We start from the raw sequence: 18,226 nt of genomic DNA on the forward strand, positions 1-18,226 counted from the left end.
TGACGGTAATAAAACCAATGAGTGACATCATGGTAGATACATCCATAATTATTAGAGACTGAGTATTCTCCTTATGGAACTTTTTTTAGGCTGGTGTAACATGTTTGCCAATGTCGACCACCTTACATAAATATGAATGCTGATAATGCTAATACTTCTTATACAAATATGTATTTAACTTGTTTAAATAATACCCTATTAAAGTAGATTTAGACAGATATTCGATTTTTACCTGTGTTCTAATGAATCCTTGATCACAGCGAAAAGCCACGGAGCTCCCGAGCTGAAACTGGTCACCGTACCTTTGACCGTTGACAGGAACTCCTGGATCATGACATTCATTCTGACCAAATGCTACAGAGAGACAATGAGAGAACAGTTAACATAGGAGCCAACAGACAAAGAGCTAAATAAACTGTATGAAACAGACAAACTACTTTAGGAGTGAATGAGTGGAGAGAAAACTGTGACAGAAAAGAATGATAAAATGACACATTGAGCCAAGAGACTGTAGTATGGATATTTGGAACATTAGAGTTGCTCAAAATACATGTGAATATTTGATCATTTGATCATTTCAGCGTTTCCTGGTTTTCCAGCTTATTCCAATACCTGAAAATTGGTTCGACCAGAGAGGGAAAAAAGTTTGAAAGCCACGGCTGTATCACTGTCAGTAAATGTGACATCTCCACTGATATGGAAATATGGGAATGGAATTATCTTCACGTGGATTCAACCCTGTCATGTTTAGCTTATATCATCCCCATTCCAGAGATTAACCTGATCCCACCCAGAGCACACACCCAGTGATTGGACATGTCTCAGGTTGATTAGCTACTGATGGAAAGGAAATGAGAGCAGAGAGAGAGAAAGATAGAGAATAAAAAGGGAGAAATCAGTGCAAACACAAAATGAATACGCACATTAGATATATTGGCAGATGGATACAAACACATTTGCATGCACATGTACTCTAATGCACATGTAGAGCACACACATACTGTATATAAAGGCAAAGAGCAGAAACAGAAAAGCACCATGCATGCTTTAAAACAATGGGAGGCAGAAAAAGAGGAGAGAGATATATACATATATATGTGTAAACACACAAAATGACAATACAAAAAATTATATGTGTAAACTCATTTTTCATTTTTGAATGAAAAAGGAAAACAACAGAGAAGAAGCCTGAGTCAGAGTGAAAGGCAGATATCAGCATGATGGATTAGAAAATAAGGGAGAAAAATACAGAATAATAGGGTTGGGGTAGAGAGAGAGAGAAAGAGAGAGACGACCTCTAACTTTGACAGCAATATGTTGGAAATGTGGTGTAAAACCCCTCTGTCTTCAAGCGAGAGCAGAGCTTTGTACCAGCTACATGAGATTTTCTAAGGAAGGTGCTGTGAGTCATTTGTTTGTTTTTTTTTAAAACTTGTGTACAATTTTTCCTTGTTTCTTGGTTTCAAGTGAGTTTCAGTGTCAATTTGCAGTATTGTTACAGTACATGCTCAGACCAGTTCAGCAACAAACTGCACTTGACTGTGGCTATCACAGTCCATCAACAATACTTTAACATACTGGAGCAGAATTAAACAGGGTAAATAACTGTATTGTGGACTTTTATAGTTGTGCAAGAGGAAATAAGTTATTGTTATAAAAAAAAAATCATAATATTTGTGGATAATAATATATGGGAACTATACATTTTTTTTAATTAGGTTATAGTGCTTTTTAAACACAGCAGACTCCAAATACAGAATTGATGTAATTTAATGAAGCTATAATTACACTGAAGAAAACCTTTAGACATTACCTTAACTATAAAGTAATAAATTAGTAACATTTATAATTTTCTATGTCAAAAGTTCATATCTGAGTCTCTCACATTATTCATATAAATACTGACATACCCACAGCAACACCAATTGATATTCATATATGCATTAAAATGTTAATAGACCAAATTACTGAAACAGCACAAAGATGCCTGATCATTCTCAAATCCCATCATTGAATTTGTGTGATCAACTTAAATTACATTTTCAAAAAAGTTTTATAATTAAAAACTAACTAAATTTCATTTAAGTAAATGGATATTTATCTACAGTGCATTGTGTTTTTCTTTTTACAACTGTTAATAAACAACAGTTGCATATATCCAAGAAAATATTAGACATTATAATGAGGATTTCTATATGTGTGCATTACGTCTTGCAATGTTTGTGAGTGATAAAGGACTCCAATGGCATATTTTGGCTCCAGTGGTGCATTAAACCTTTCATTTGTTTAAGGATTAGAATGAAAAAAATTGTTTGCATTAGGATTAGATATATACTTTTTTTTAAAAAACATCCCATAGTGCTGAAGAGGCAAAAAATAATGTTGTATTTTCATTTGTCAAGTGTCACCTCTCAAGAAAGAGTCAGAGACAAGGTCATTTGGGAGGCAGTGTGTGAAATGGTGCAAAACCGCATGGAAATCACAGATAATTAATCCAAATCAGTCATGCAGAACTAGTTCAGCTTAGAGCTGATAAATATACAGACTGCAGTCATTGGGTTCAAAGCTAACAATGGGACAGATTTAACGAGGAAAAGCATGAGTAAGACATAAAAACAGATGATCAGTCAAGCAGAATAACGAAAACACAGCAAGAGTGAGACGATAAGTGCTTCAAGAAAAGGTACGCTTATTCAAAACATGGTGTAGAATGCAGCTGCATTGGATTATAGGCGACTAACTTTTCTGTTTAATCTCTGTGTGTGATCATATACTGTTGAAAACTGAATACTGAAAAAAGCCATTTCTCTTCTATTCTGACCACAAAAATTTGCTAGTCATGTCAACTGCTGTCTGTTTTTTTTTTTTTTTTAGATTTTTGAACAGTTTTCTGCCATCAAACGCCATTGTAGCTGTTCTGAAAATCCCTCTTACATGATATCATGCTGACATTTGAGTGGATACGTGCAGGGGTAGGGAAAACACAACAGTACACCACAAATGGGAACACTAATTCTTGCCACATTTCAAAATAACTTTAACAATTTGAGGATAAAAGTGTGGTTTGATTTTGTTGCATGTGATTCTACACTAATGAGCACATTCAAAGATGTTCAAGCAAATGTGCTTAGATATGACAACACTACAGTGACGTTTTATATCATTTTGACAGAAATTTAGTGGAGCTCTTGTTGAATACTTGCGGCGCTAGATGAACCTAATGCCACAAAGTTGTGATGCTCAGATAAGATGCACTGATTGACTAACATGTAAAACTTGCCACTTACATTGCATTGTGATAATCAGGATGAAAATAAATTAATTGCAAATAATATATTCTGACTTAATCGATGGCAATGCTAAAGTTTCACACATCAGTAAATCTAATTGACACAAACAAACAGACACAGATTAATACTGTAGATGAGCAGGGAGGTAGCACATACTGGTGTAGCTGATATTGAAGCCTTTTCCAGTATTAGAGTGATCCGATTGAAATTCCAGTCTCATGATGTGTCCATTCGAGGCGATCTGTGCTGGAACATCTTTTCCCGAGAACGTCCCAAATGTTGTTGGCTCAGACAGGCCTAAAATAGAAGAGAGTTTAAACAATCTTTTACAGACACATTTTAATGGTGCTTATCTAATTCTGTCTGAATAACATTAGGCCAAGGACATACTTGGAAAGTGAAGGACTCTGGTAAAAGGGAAAAACAAAGCACCCCCTGAGACCTCAAGAGATATATTGAATGCTATTAGAGCTAGGAAAAAAATTACTGTGAGGTGATTCAGTAATTCTTTAGACTCTTGTTAAAATTTACAAATTCTTATATGCTGTTTTGGTGTTATGCAGACAAATGTAACCAATGCACATATCCTACTCATATTATCCATTCCACAAATGACACTACCCCTCTCTTGCAATCACCTGAGAAAGTAGCTGTGTTGGTAGCACAATGACTAGCACTATTAGCCCATCACCTGCCTGTCAGTGGGATTAAAGAATTTAATGGAGTGGGGGGAAAAATATTCAATTCACTTCATTCAGTTCTCTAATACTGTCAGTACCAAATGGAGAAATAATCCATTACAAATCCTGAATTTAAAATCTTATTTAAGAAATGTAAACAAGTATTAGCAGCAAAATGTGCCTGAGAATGTTTCCTTTCAGAGTGACATATAAATGACACTGCATGTATTAAAATGTTGTAGCTGGTGGAGCCCAGTTTGACTACTTCATCACATGTTGGGAGCTGTAACAACAGCAGTGAGTTCCACTGTCAAAAACTTTGTCTCCCAGATTTTGTTGCTTTTCCTTTAGGCCACTAAAGGATAAATTGTTTTTCCACAGGCTTAGTCTTTATGTGACTATTATTGATGTTAAAATGCATCGCCAATGTGCTAAACAATGTTATCTCACAGTTTCTGGAAATATGGCATTTTGAAGATTCTGTAGAACAGTAATTTTTATCATTTCATGTTGCCTTTCTAATCTGCATTACCTTTCAGGTATCAACAGGAATAACCCAGTACCAAGTACTATAAAAACCTCTCCAGTCAAAAGATTCTTGTATACAATCCGTTTTGCACCCCTATCTAGAAAATACCACTATTTTCTAAAGTTTCACTCGCAAGTGATTACTACAAGCGTCGCAACTGAGGGATGTGATTGGCCCACTGCAGCAGTAGTTACAGCCCATACAGTTTGTGTTGTAGTGAATTTGAGGGCTGTGTATTTGAAGCAGCTGTTTGTTCATTTATTTAATAAATGTTTAAATAATTTGAAAACTTTCAAAATGTATTTGTGCAAAAATCATTTCTGGGGTTTGGTGGTGGCATTTTACGCAACTGAATGTTTCCTCTGACATGACAGATATCAAATGAAGTAAAAGAAAAATGTATCTAATGAAGTATACTATTGGTATTTGTGTTACTTCAAGGGCACTGGTATTGGTATTAGTATTGATACTGGTCTCGTACTTTATAGAAAAATACCAAGCCCTAATCTGCATAGTAGCTATTAAATAAATAATGACAAAAAAGTTGCATAGGAGTACAGTCCTCCAAAGTGGGACACTCTTCCTTCCAACTCTGTATGGTGGTAGTGCACTGTTTTATCAAAATACACAAAGAAATGTAACAGTTTTTATGTATAAATGTGGTTGTGCATTACTGAAAGATTATTTCATTTTGGATTAAATTTATATTACATCATGACTCTTTAAACTAAAATTACATTTTTCATAATCCTGCTGATTCCTAACTCGAACTTTACCCCTAACTTAACATGCAAAATATACAACAGTGATCTGAAAAATACCGACCCCTGTTCAGTGCCGCATTGGTCCACACCTTTAGCCGTAATAACAGCTCCAACATGTCTCAGCAGTGACTCAGCAAGGGATCTGTCAGTATCTGACATTAAAGCAAACCAGGCAGACATCAGTGCTTCACACGACTGCCATAAGGCTGACGTGTAGATGCTCTTTTCTACAGATGCCACGTTTGAGTGAATCCCATAGAGACTGATATCGGGGGATTCTGGTGTCCAGATCATTAACGCTATTTCACCTGGATGTGTCTTGCATTGCTGGACAATTCTGTCACCATGGCAGGGAGCATTATCCTGTTCAAAGTACCCATCATCCCCTTGGGGGTACATGATTGCAATGAATGGTTGAACCAGACTGCTATGTTAAGGTATGCTCAGGCATTAAGGCATTGCTCTATAGCCATTAAAGGACCACTGTGTACCAATTGAATGGCCCGGAAACCATTACACCTCTCCCACTGGCCTGTACAGCTGTAACCATGCATCACCTCATTTCTGTCTGAGACATTTGTGTCACGGCATAGGACCATTTACTGCAACAAATGGCTACACACTTTTTTTTGGCAGAATACACTCTGCTCTTGAGGGTGCTCCCAAATGATCCAACCGTCAGCGACAGATTCAGTGGGGAGTGCAATAAAACCCTGAAGGGCTTCACAGAACAGAACCCAGCAGGCCCATATCAGTGAGATATGAAATGAAAATAATGCACAAGGAAACAAATGTCATCCAAAAATATGGTGATAAGACACTTGAACAGGAGGAGGCTGAGGTGGTTGATGGAGAAATCAATCGTTGCAGCCAGTAACAGCAGTTTGTAGAAGGTAGAAATAAACAGATTAACCACCAGCAGCAGTGCGATAATGATCAAGAGTAAGTGGGAGACATTGCGAGATTATAAAGGCGCCTGATTGTTTTGATTGAAAGCAATTGGAAATGTATTTTGAGCGTGATCGGTGCTTATAAATGTCAACTAATGCTGATGAGCTATTGGCATGCGCAACTTCAGTTCACTGCCAGAACTAACACAATGCTTGTTGTTGCTGATGGCCCACCAGGAGTGTGGCAGATTGATGCTGCAGCAGGAATTGTGATTCATCAGAAAACACCTGCAGTTATGCATGGATAGGAAAAGCAGCACTGGTGATTATTCATTATGGCCTTTGCCACCCAACATTGCCGGTGTTCATCCACTACTAGTGGCATCTATCCACATAAGCGAATGGTTTCATGTGGTATCTTGTGTTCTGGCCCGTTCATTGATGACCTTTGAGAATGCCACTCTCAAAAAGTCAAGCCCCTCTGTGATATTAGTGATGCTCAAACTAGCCTTCTGGCATCTGCAATCAGGACTTTTTCAAAGTATTAAATTCCATGTATGTGGATCCATTTACATGCAGAGCAAATGTGTGTATAAACTGATCTGATCAGGTCCAAAAAATGATAGCAGTTTGTGCCCAAGCCTCTTTAAAATCCTAAATTTCTGCTGTATAAAACATAATATATGTATGATATATTTTTTATATTAAAACATTTATTAAAAGCTATGGCTGATGTCTTTCCTCGCACAACTTCTTCTTCTTTTCCTTATTTCAGTAGTCTGTCGTCTCAAGCAAGACAGGTTTGTCAGAACTGGCTGCTCCCCTCGGTGTTTCTGGTGCGCTCAGCGACCCATGGCGATGCGGTGCGTAGATGATGATTCTGCTTTTTGCTGCATGTAATGCAAAGCTCTCCTAGACTGCCAACCACTTTGACTTGCAGCCCCCCTCCTTCTCTATTTTACCATCCCTCAAACGCGTGCGCTTTCTCGCCGCCAGTTCTCTACAATACTACTCTGTTGTTTCGTCACTTACTCTCTATCAGTCGCATTTCTCCCTGCTTTCTCTCTCTTTTTCACTTGATTCAGTCCAGTAAAACTCCTGCCATTACACATGAGAACTGCCAGTTTCATTAAAAAAAAATAAAACAAAACAAATAAAACAAAGACACCATTGAATTGGTGAGAACCCAACCTTAATCAAGCCCGCGAGCAAAAATAAAAAATTACAGCTCGACCTTGCCGAGACGAGATGGATCAGGTCGGGCCCAATCGGGCTCGTGTAGAGAATCAGAGCTCGAACATAAATGTGCTGTTGTAATGGCAAAGTAGGGCTAAAAGTAACAGATGGCAGGCTGACACTGATAACCACTTTGAGAAACTGGCAACCTATTCTTGGCCTTTGGTTGCCGTCAGTGGCAGCCACTTTTTAACATAGGGACAGCAAAACATACACCCAAAAAGGCTATGTTTTATATGTATATAAAAGTTAACTATGCAGGATTGTTGGTTACTGTTTGTAAATATGCTCGCCAGTGAAGGTGAAGGTAAAAGCCAGCCCCAGATTCACTCTTGTTTGGTTTTTATATGTATATATTTGCTTTTTTTTGCACCGTGTCACTTGGTTGCCTGCTTCTTATGATCTGGCACCTGGTTGCTTCCTTTTTATAAAGCCCTAACCCCACCTGAGTGCTGTGGGAGTACACACCCATAAACATCTGGAGCACAGAAAATAGGAAGAAAAAGGCAGAGGGCAGAGTCTCTGCAGAAAAATACACAAACACACACTTCTAGTGGGTCATAAGTGATACTTGAGAAACATAATTTCTACATTGTTTTTTTTAGGGAAAACCTCCATATTCTATCTCTAAATATTGCTGTCAGAGTCAGAACTACACCAGACAATGCTGCACACGACAAAGTTGTATGTGAATTGGTGCGTTTACGCACATGCACAAAGGCATCTATTGTTTTTTTTTTTAATATTGGAAATTGAGGTTGGACATGTTAACTGAAAACACTTAAGATTCAAATTTTGTGAAATATTAGATAAAATACAAAGTAAATAGCTAGTTCATTTACTGCATTAAAGTTTTTTTACATTCTTTGATGTCATGTTTTCATTATTAAGCAGACATTTAGTATCTTCACTACACATATTATAAGGTACCTAAAATAGCAACTATATTTTCTGTTTCAGCAACCAAAAGCTGATGCCTGGCCAGCCTGGCAACTACTTTTAAGTTAGTGTAGTGCCCTACAAAGTATAGGCGCACTTTTTCTCTCGGGTGAATATGATGTTTGATATCATATAGAGGAATCCTGAAAAAAAGTTATTATATGATATTCAATGTGAAAAAAATTTTAAGGGCATTTACACTATCAGTTCATATATTTTAAAATAATTTACACATCTTAAAATACTTAAAGATTATGGTATTGATAATGGTTGACGAGCAAGGCATTGATGCTGTGTCACATCATTCCTGAGCTTGAGAATCATTCCAATCATTTAAACATTACAGAGAGTGTGTGTCCTTACGATTGCATCGTTAAGGGAATACACTCTATCGAAAGTAATATTCAAAATCCTCTTATGAATCCAACTACAAAAGGTGCAATGAGAAGCAGGGTGAGTTGGGACAGAGAGACAGCTACACAGAAAGTTTTCTTTTTATTTCCTCCTTGACTTGGACTTTTGGATTCTTTGCACTTAGACTCAATTAAGCTACACAGCGAATGAGTTGCAAAGTGTCAGTCTCTTTGTTCTTCACCAACCCAAAAGCTCTTTCACTTATTCATTATTGCACTGATAGGCAAGAGACCAGGAGTGGAAAGAGAAGCAATGCGACAATAGCTGAAAGAGTGACAAGGTCCTACGTCGTCTTATCTAAGAGGAGAGATTTAGAGAAAAGCCTTTTGTGACAGTCTATCACTATGTTCTCTGATATTAGATGACAACAATGGCTGTCTGATTATGTTAACCATTCATATACTGATGAAAAGCGTACCTTGAAGATTTATTCATTTTCATCCTACTGTTTCCCAGCTCAGGAGATTTATTGGTTATTACTGTGGTTGCTCTGCTCACTTTTGCATGCAATTTGTTTGTATTTCAATGTTTTATTATCCAGGGATAAAAAAGAAGACAAAGTCATGAGTGTCAAGGTCATATAAACTCCTTGGTGAATGAAAAAGCCCTTGGGTTTCTCTGATGTGGAGAAACTTTTATCTTATTGCATTAGGATGCAGATTTATTTTCCTCCTGGACTAAAACATCTCTTTTTTTATGTATGCATTTTTAAAAGCAGAACAGCAGACTGGGGGTCACTGTATTGGCTGCATAACAGCAAAAATGTTGATCATAAGTATCCAAATGTTTTATACTTATATGTGTTACATGAGGAGAGAATACAAAACAATGCCAATCAATCAGCAATGTGCATTATCAATGATGACTAAGGAACACTTGAAAAGGGATCTGGTTATTTTAATGGCTATATCTGCCTCTTAAAATAACTCTCAGTCCGACTTTTTTTCTTTTTTTTTTTATCAGTGATTCCAAATTAAAGTACCATTGCAGTGCCGAGCTATGTCACTTTTGAACCAAATTTCTCATCTGCCAGCCCGTTGAGTACTGAGGTATGCCGTTTAAGGTCAAGTTAAACTTTTTAAGACCAACAAGACCAACTAGTAGCAATTTAATAGGTGTCATATTAATGGGCAGTGTCCTTTTATGAAACACTTACATACCCGCATGATACGGCAAAACAAACTTCTGTGATACTTACTGTCATACTCTACTGTATAAATTAAATTCACTTGTGGATTTACCTTGACCTGTTCTTGACTTGTTAAAACCTTGACCTTAAAAGTTTACATGATTTTCGATACAACATTTCTTATGTCACTAAGCAGCGTGTACGGTTTCACCTACCTTATTTAAATCTGTCAGTAAAGTTTAAATCCAGAGGTTTTGCAGAAGAAAATCATGAAGGTTTCAAAATATTGATTAATTTCAAGAGGGCCTGTCGGTTAAGTTTTGTCCTAATTTTTGATGAAACGGTGTAGATGCCACGTGACAGCAGCAATCTATCACCAAGCGGAACAAACTCTAAGACTTTGAAGCAGCAATTTTAATTTTGGTTTGCCCAGTGCAACAGCACTAATTGCCCTGCAATTTCAAAACACTGCTCCAAAAAAACCCCATCTCTGCACGGGGACAGGTTTACAGCCAGCCGATTAAACACAAGTTCATCTTCAATGACCTGCCAGTCAAACGAGGGGTTTACTTGATTCAGTTTAAATCAATAACCTTTATTACAATGGGCAACAGTGATCTATTTGCTCTGTCTTCTGTGTGCAGAGGAAAAGTGTACAATAAAATAAAACATTACAACTATCCATTCAGTTTGCCAACTGGCCATTCATCAGCTAAATCCAATCAGAAATTCTTTTTATCTACTAATTATTGATTAAGTTGAGAAAGAGTGCCCCCCCAAAAATATTTTTTCATTTTTTCAGCTGTATAACATAGATGTGGTAGTTGGTAATGAGTTGGGTTCACAACTAAGTGGATGGGTTAATACCAATAAGGAAGAAGGTATACTCTGCCATATACCAGTGACTTCTTGGCTTATAGGTGGGTGCACTCTAAACAGCCAGAAAAAAAGGTGGGTATACCCTGAATACCTGTCTATACCCTCTACTATACCACTGTTTTATGTACATGCACATTCATATTTCAGCACAAATTTGCATGTGCATATCCTCAGCTGTCAATTTAGCAACTGAGTTTAAAAAATCAGGTGATATATTAAGATAAAATTACCTTCATCTTTGACCACCAACCAGTCAAACTGTGGCTCCAGGTCAAAGTCAGAGAAGAGGAGATGGATACGGCTGCCCGGTTCAGAGATAATCAACCACACACAGTTCAGGTTGTTTCCATACTCCTCTGGGTAGTTTGGGGACAATATAGTCCCTGATGGAGCCGTGAAGTTGAAGAAACACGAGACTACAAACAGGAAAGAACGAAGGAAGAAAGGCAGGGAGGAAAGAGGTTGAGATTAAAGGTTGTTGGGTAAAAGTGAAGCTGAAAGTCAAAGTAAAAGAGGACTAAGTAATAAAGAAAAAGAAAAAATAAGGCAAAATTAGAATTAATAACTAAAAGATCAAGATGTATATATGTATCAAACCATTAAAATGTAATGCTTCCAAGTCCTTTTCAAAATAGTTTTTAACCTATTTTAAAACAGATTTTTTAAAAGATTTATTTCTTATTCAAGCATTGCAGGTTGAGTAGTATGTATTCCCATACAGAGGCAGTTTTTATGTAGGACTTTGGTTATTAGAGGGAGTTAGGCTCATCTACACTTTACAATCAGGTGAGTGGAAATATACAGTAAAGAATTAAATTAAGTGATGGGTTTAAAGATTTGTAACATCAGACGTGAAGTTTAGCATAGAAAAGCTTGACTCATTTCCTTTTTTTAAAGTAAATGTTGGTTAAAGGTTTAAGACTACTCAAAGACTTTTAAGCCTGACATTTACAAAACCTTATATTAGACATAATAAAGGTCTAGTGATGAGGATTTAGTGGCATCTGGTGGTTACTTGCATAACTAAAACTTCTCCTTTGTGCCAGACGTGTAAGAGAACTATGGTGGCCAAAGTGAAAACACAAATGGTCCTATCTCGAGCCAGTGTTTGCTTTGTCTATATTGGGCTTCTGTAAAACAATATGGCAAACGCCGTGAAAGAGTACCTGCTTCGTATGTAGATATAAGCGGCTCATTCAAAGGTAATGAAAACACAATTCTTACTTTCAAGCGATTAGAAACCAATAAAAACATAGCTATGAATATCAAAAACCATTTCTACAAATAGATGCCCCTAAATCACACTGGACCTCTAAGAATTTTTTTAAGGACCTATACAGACACACAGATATCAATGTGTGGTATAAGCACACAAACATGTACTTACAGATACAACTGGGTTTATTGCCAGACCACTGATTATTGTGTTGGCATGTGATGGTCCTCTCTCCCACTAGTTCAAAAGCCGACTGGCAAAAGAAGGTCAACACATCACCATGCTGAAAGCGATCCCCACTACGGCGACCAAATGCCGGCACCCCAGGATCACCGCAGCCTCCCCGTTCGATTTCTGTAACACACGACACAGACAGCCATGTTTTTATGCTGATAATTAATGTCAACATGCGACACAGTGACATTCTGATAAGGGGTTGACCGTTTTTGCTCTTGAGTTGGGGTTAAATGCTAATAACATGCATACATCGATTTTTAGATAGTCGTTGAGTCAAATCTGATCATTCTGTCTGTGGTGTTTGTAGTGATGCAGCTTCCAAATCTTCCACACACATATTACTGGCTGCCAAATTTGTCAGTTCACATCTTTGTCACTAAACTCTGACTTTTTACAACCTTTTTCAGACTTTGGTTAAAGTTAATTGATGAGGGAGTATCTGTGCAGCCTATGAATAGACCATGCTGTCTGAACACAAAGGCAATACTTAATATGTCTTTGGAAGACAACAGGTCAACAGGTTGAATTATGATAAGAACTGGCGAGTCTTAGATGAAAGAATAGCTGCAACATTAATACAGCTGTATGCAACAGCAAGATAAATACGAACATGCCAAGCATCTATTATTTAACATTGCTGTGTTAAGAAATACAGCCCATGAGAAATTAATTGTAGTGTTTTCACAGCTAATTGTCATCAGTGTAATTATAGTGTTATTAAGCTTTAATTGTGAAAAGCAAAACAAATACTGGAGGCTCACAGGTAGATGCAAACACACACTGATCCATGCGTGCGCTTGTTAAGAAACCAGCAGGAGGTAGAAACTGAAGAGAGCAACACTGATGTTTGTAACATTGTGTCATGACTGCTTTCCATACACACATTTACAGACACATGAATTGTTTCCCTCCTCATTTCTTTATCTTTATCTCTCTGTTTCTGCCTGTCCTCCTTTCAAATTGCCCCTGTCTTTCTTTCCCACTGTGCTCAATTTTCTTCTTATCGCTCCCGCACTCTCAATCTGATTCAATACACTGTGCTTTATTGGCATGAGTGTCACATTAGCGGTACTGCCGAACTGGCCTGCAATCATATTCCATTCATTCTGTAACTTTTTTTAATCCCTTCTTCCCTTAATGGCAGTGTGGTTTTATCCACTGCTCTTCCCTCTCTCCCCTCCTTTAAAATTTGACATTCTACCAGACGTCTGTCATTTTGTAACACATGCTCCACCATGCTCCTGGATTCGCTTTGGGCAAATACATCTCAAGGTGAGCAATGTGTGTGTGTGCGTGGGGGGGGGTGTGTGTGTGTTCTACACGTTTACTATCTGTTGGGATGTAAGTACACCCACAAGAACAGAATACTCAAAGAAGTGGCAGTTGTGTGTGTGTGTGTGTGTGTGTGTGTGTGTGTGTGTGTGTGTGTGTGTGTGGCCCAGAGCTAGCTGTCACACAGTTGACGAGTGTCAGGATGGATATCAACGATCTTGAGCCCCTGGTAAGTCTGTCATTATGGTGGTAACTGCCTCTCTCACTCACTTTTTTTTTGTCTTTTTTAGTTTGTTCCCTTCTTTCTTCTTTTTTTTTTTTTTTTTTTTTTTTTAACTTTCCTTTCTTGCAAAGTTTTAAGAATTTTGCTGAGGCACACAACATAGATTTACAGCTCAATACCACATTTTATGCTTCTGTTTCTTTTCCTTTCCAAAAGTCATATATTATACAAAGTAATCTACATAATTGAGAATACAAAATAAAACAAAAACATGGAGGATAAATGTATTCAAATGTTATAAAGCAAAAGGAAGAAAACAATACACTGATGGATACTTTAGGGACCTTTCAGGTAATTTTGTGTGTTTTAGCCCATTTACGACAAACATAAACTGCGCATTACTGCCAACCATTTTCCGAGGCGCGCGCACACACAAACACACACACACACACACACACACACACACACACACACATAAAGGTTTAGATGTATTTCAATACATTCCAGCCACATTTGGTTTCAGTTCATGCCAGCACGGTACAGAAATCATCTTGCAGAGAACGGAAACTGCTTCATGTAAGTAATCAATCACAAAGAACAATTTACAGCCTGAAGTTTTTATTATGAAGTTATGCAGGAAGTACAAAGAAAACTCTTTGTTGGTTTATCCAACTGCTTTTGCAAAACTTGAGTGTAAGCTGTCAAACTGCAATCATTGCACTGCAAACAACTATTGTTTATAGTTTGCATTTTGAGGTTGATTTTTGCCAGTCAAAATAAAGGTTTCAATCTGCAGGAATGCAACAAGGACTGTATACAGATGCACATTTTATAGAGTAACAATCACACTGATACTTCTGATTCTATGGAAGAGTCTCTGAGACATTCAATGCAAATTTTTTTAGTCCTTGGATGAGTTTAAAAAAACTGTATTATTTACATTGTTACTCTTTTCGCAGCCAATTGCCATCAGCCTGAAAAATTGGCTGCAGCATTTCACTGAAAGCTTCAATTATCATAATGGGCTGTGTGTGTTTGATATTTACTCACTCTCTCGCAAACACACAAACACACACAAAACACACATAGCGGCAGTGATTGACAAGTATAACATGACAGCATTCAAAAGCAAGACAGCGCTACACACACACACGCACACGCACAAATGCGCACACACACACACACACACACACACACACACACACACACACACACACACACACACACACACACACACACACACACACACACACACACACACAAGTGTTGGATTTTTCCGTGGGGCTAAAAAACCTAAGGGCTCTCAGGGGGTTACACTAATCAAAGTGTGTAACATGGTGACATTATATGATTTGACAGCATCACATATATACATGCAAGGACACGCACACTAAACACAACACAGGCTGCTGGCGCTTCAGCTATCCTGGGGAAAACTAAAACAAGATCATCTAGAGGTTATCAAGTATCATTTGTTTGTTAGTTTCTTATTTTCTTTCTTTCTTAGTTCCACATTGTTGTATGTGTCTTTATCTTGAAATGTTTATCAGACTACTAAGCTAGGCCACCTACTGTAAGTGTTTTTGACCGCTGAGCCAAGCTGTAAAAAGGAAAAAGCTTCTTACTACTGTTAGGGCAAATGTTAAACACACAAAAACAAGGTCAGCATCATCTTAGCCTCTTGTTGATCCAAGGAAACTCTGAAACATGATGTTAAACATCACCTTCTTACAGTTACAGCTGCATGTAGTTTGTGCAGCTACACTGTGCTGATTCCCTTGAACAGCAACTGACCCTGGACAACACTGTCAGCAACATCACTGAATCAAACAGCTGAGCAGAACCGAGAGCACAACCCTCATCCCTCTCACGCACTCCTTCTCTCTCACACTCCCTCGATCTCTCTGATACAGTTTATTTCTCCTCACTCAATTTGTCATTTTGTCTCCTTCTGTCCCACTCTGTCAATTTCTTGTTGTCCCTCTTCCTCTGTCTCCACGTTTATCAAATTACCCCTCTCTCTCTACCTGTCCAACTCATTGTCTCAAGTGAATTCAATTTAGTTCAGTTCCATTTAAAGAGCTGCATTGGCATGGTGTGATGCAGTAATCAAATATATAAATGTAATAAATGGATTGTTCTAAATAATAAGTATTTAGAGGGACATCTATATCATCCCCTCTCACCTTCACTCACTGTGACTGTCACCATCTTTATCTCTCCAGCTTTGGTATAATATGAAAAATAACCAAGCAAAACAATCAGATGATTGACTCATAATTCATTTATTACCTTCTTGTACTGCACAATCGCACACACACTCATATGTATACACAAGGACAGACAACAGCAGTTGTGTTCACTATTGAATCTGCGCGTCAGCAACACCATGACTTTCACACTCCATTATGTGAGCATATATCATTGTTTGTGTGCGTGTGTGTGTGTTTCAGAGACAGACAAAGAAAAGTGTGTTGTATTTAAAGTTGCTGCATACCTTCATAGACTGCCTTGAACCCAGCTGAGCCGATCGTATCGTCTGACTGCAGGTGTAGCCACATCTGATTGGATAAGCTAACGATGAGGTCAGGGACACTGGAGCCAGTAAGTCTGCAAACACACACACAAACACACAAACACACACACACACACAAATGCATCCACACAAACTGTTAATAGGCACTATAGATTTACTACTGGACCTTCTAATTTTGACTTTAAAATAGACTTTAATTATCTACAAATGTAAAATGACATATTAAAAATGCTGTTTGTAACTGCAGAAAGATAGCTGATTGTTGAGTCTCATTCCCAGGCCAACGCTTTGATTTGGTGATTTGGTCTGACAACCAACCCTAACAGCTGATATTTGTCAACCTGGGAATGAGACTCAACAATCAGCTATCTTTCTGCAGAGTTACATACAGCACCTTCAGTGCTTGGATGAACTTATCTATGAGTGGTGAACATCACTGTCTATGTACTCTGTCAAAAAGTCTGTATTCTTTTTGCTCCTCGTGTAGTTTATTGTACAACAATTCCATCTAAACATTGTAAGTTTTCAACGCAGTCCAATACTTAGAATTCATACCTGCACCATAGCATCCATGTGTCTCCAATTATTCCTCTGAATGCCAGAATTAAGTTGTTCTACAGTGTTGCAAGTCAGGATTACTGTATTAAAGGCCAGAACACATAAGTGATGCTTACACATAGAGAACTCTCCGGGTATCTCCTATCTTGCCTCCATCTCCCACAGTTAGTGTGTCATATCCTCTTTCCAGGTCAAACTCTTCAAATGACAGCTTTATCACCTAAAAAACAAACATAGTAACAGTTACAAACACAAACAACGTGGAAAGGATAATACAGACAAAGCAAAAACAAAGACAAACAACCAGTGAGAGATTGATTATCAATTCCTACAGGGATGGTCTCTCAGGGATCTTTTTCACCCTTCCAATTTTAGCTATAGAAACTGATGATTATATAGCTGGGGAAATGTAAAAGACTAGTACTGAAATGTGGATTCTGGTAAACAAACTACTGCCCCTTAGGCAATGAAAGAGCTATATGATGCAAGGAGCAGCATGTTAATACTAATAAATTAATCATAGCATTTTGCAAACAAAACATATCATATCAAACATATCATTATCAAAGATTGGCAGCCTCTGCCAACCTCATGACCTGACGACTCCTTTAATTAAATCTGACTTCATATCATGAAGATTTAATTACAGCAAAGAGGAAAATGATTTTAGAGCAGAAAATACGAGGCAGGCTTCTATTATTCCTGTCTAAACGGTCCTAAAGTTTTTAATTTGTTCACAATTACCTTTATGAGTGAAACAATGCTGCACTAACATACTCTCTGGAGCACTATATTCTACGGTACTTATAGGGTGTTCAACGTGCATTTGCAAAAACAACATACAAAATATATCGAGATCTAATGGAACTGATAGGGTCATCAAACCAAGCAATTTCATGGGGGACCCCAGATATGCTACAATGTGAAATGAACCATACAGTGGGGAATTCACAAAAAAAAAACACATTTCATCCTAAAAAGAATGATTAAAAAGCTAAACCGTTGATGGAGGAGGATGAAGCCATGTTTTTGTTGTCGTAGGAGGCAACAAATGTGGGAGGAAATATTCTGTTCTAAAATGTGCAAGTACTAATGATTAAACCAGAATGAGCGAGAGAGAGGGACAACCAACCAGTGTTTTTGGCCGTGACCATCATCTTATTTAATTAAAGCTGCTATGCCAAAGGTATAACAATTAATATGACAGTGACATATTGGTATTTGAAAAATAATCCATCTTTAATGAATGAGAACTGAGAGAAAGAACAAAACTCTGAAACTGAGGGGACCCTTGCTGTTATTTGGCAGCGTCCTCTTCAACATTCAAAGTTACACAAATCACTTCTGGGAGCTTCGCTCGCTGCACCCTGATAACACACCATTCTGCTGTTGAACACTGAGAAATTGGGTGTTTAATGCCTTACTCGCAGGCAC

At 37.8% G+C, this 18,226-nt stretch overlaps 1 protein-coding gene across 2 annotated transcripts in view; it reads right to left on the reverse strand.

Annotated features, from left to right (window-relative positions):
• The window catches only part of LOC121944114 (CUB and sushi domain-containing protein 1-like), a 464,794-nt gene that overhangs the window by 165,490 nt on the left and 281,078 nt on the right, over window positions 1–18,226 (reverse strand). For both annotated transcript variants that reach the window (XM_088078923.1, XM_042487796.2), the window contains exons 11-16: window positions 16,909–17,012; window positions 16,196–16,308; window positions 12,138–12,320; window positions 10,981–11,166; window positions 3,447–3,587; window positions 233–354 (exon numbers count right to left, since the gene is read on the reverse strand). In XM_088078923.1, the coding sequence (XP_087935049.1) occupies window positions 233–354; window positions 3,447–3,587; window positions 10,981–11,166; window positions 12,138–12,320; window positions 16,196–16,308; window positions 16,909–17,012 (849 nt within the window). The remainder of the gene's footprint in view (window positions 1–232; window positions 355–3,446; window positions 3,588–10,980; window positions 11,167–12,137; window positions 12,321–16,195; window positions 16,309–16,908; window positions 17,013–18,226) is intronic.

The sequence above is a fragment of the Plectropomus leopardus genome, chromosome 1, assembly GCF_026936395.1.
Source record: "Plectropomus leopardus strain MGB_pleo_1.0 chromosome 1, ASM2693639v1, whole genome shotgun sequence".
Taxonomy (NCBI): Eukaryota; Metazoa; Chordata; class Actinopteri; order Perciformes; family Serranidae; genus Plectropomus; species Plectropomus leopardus.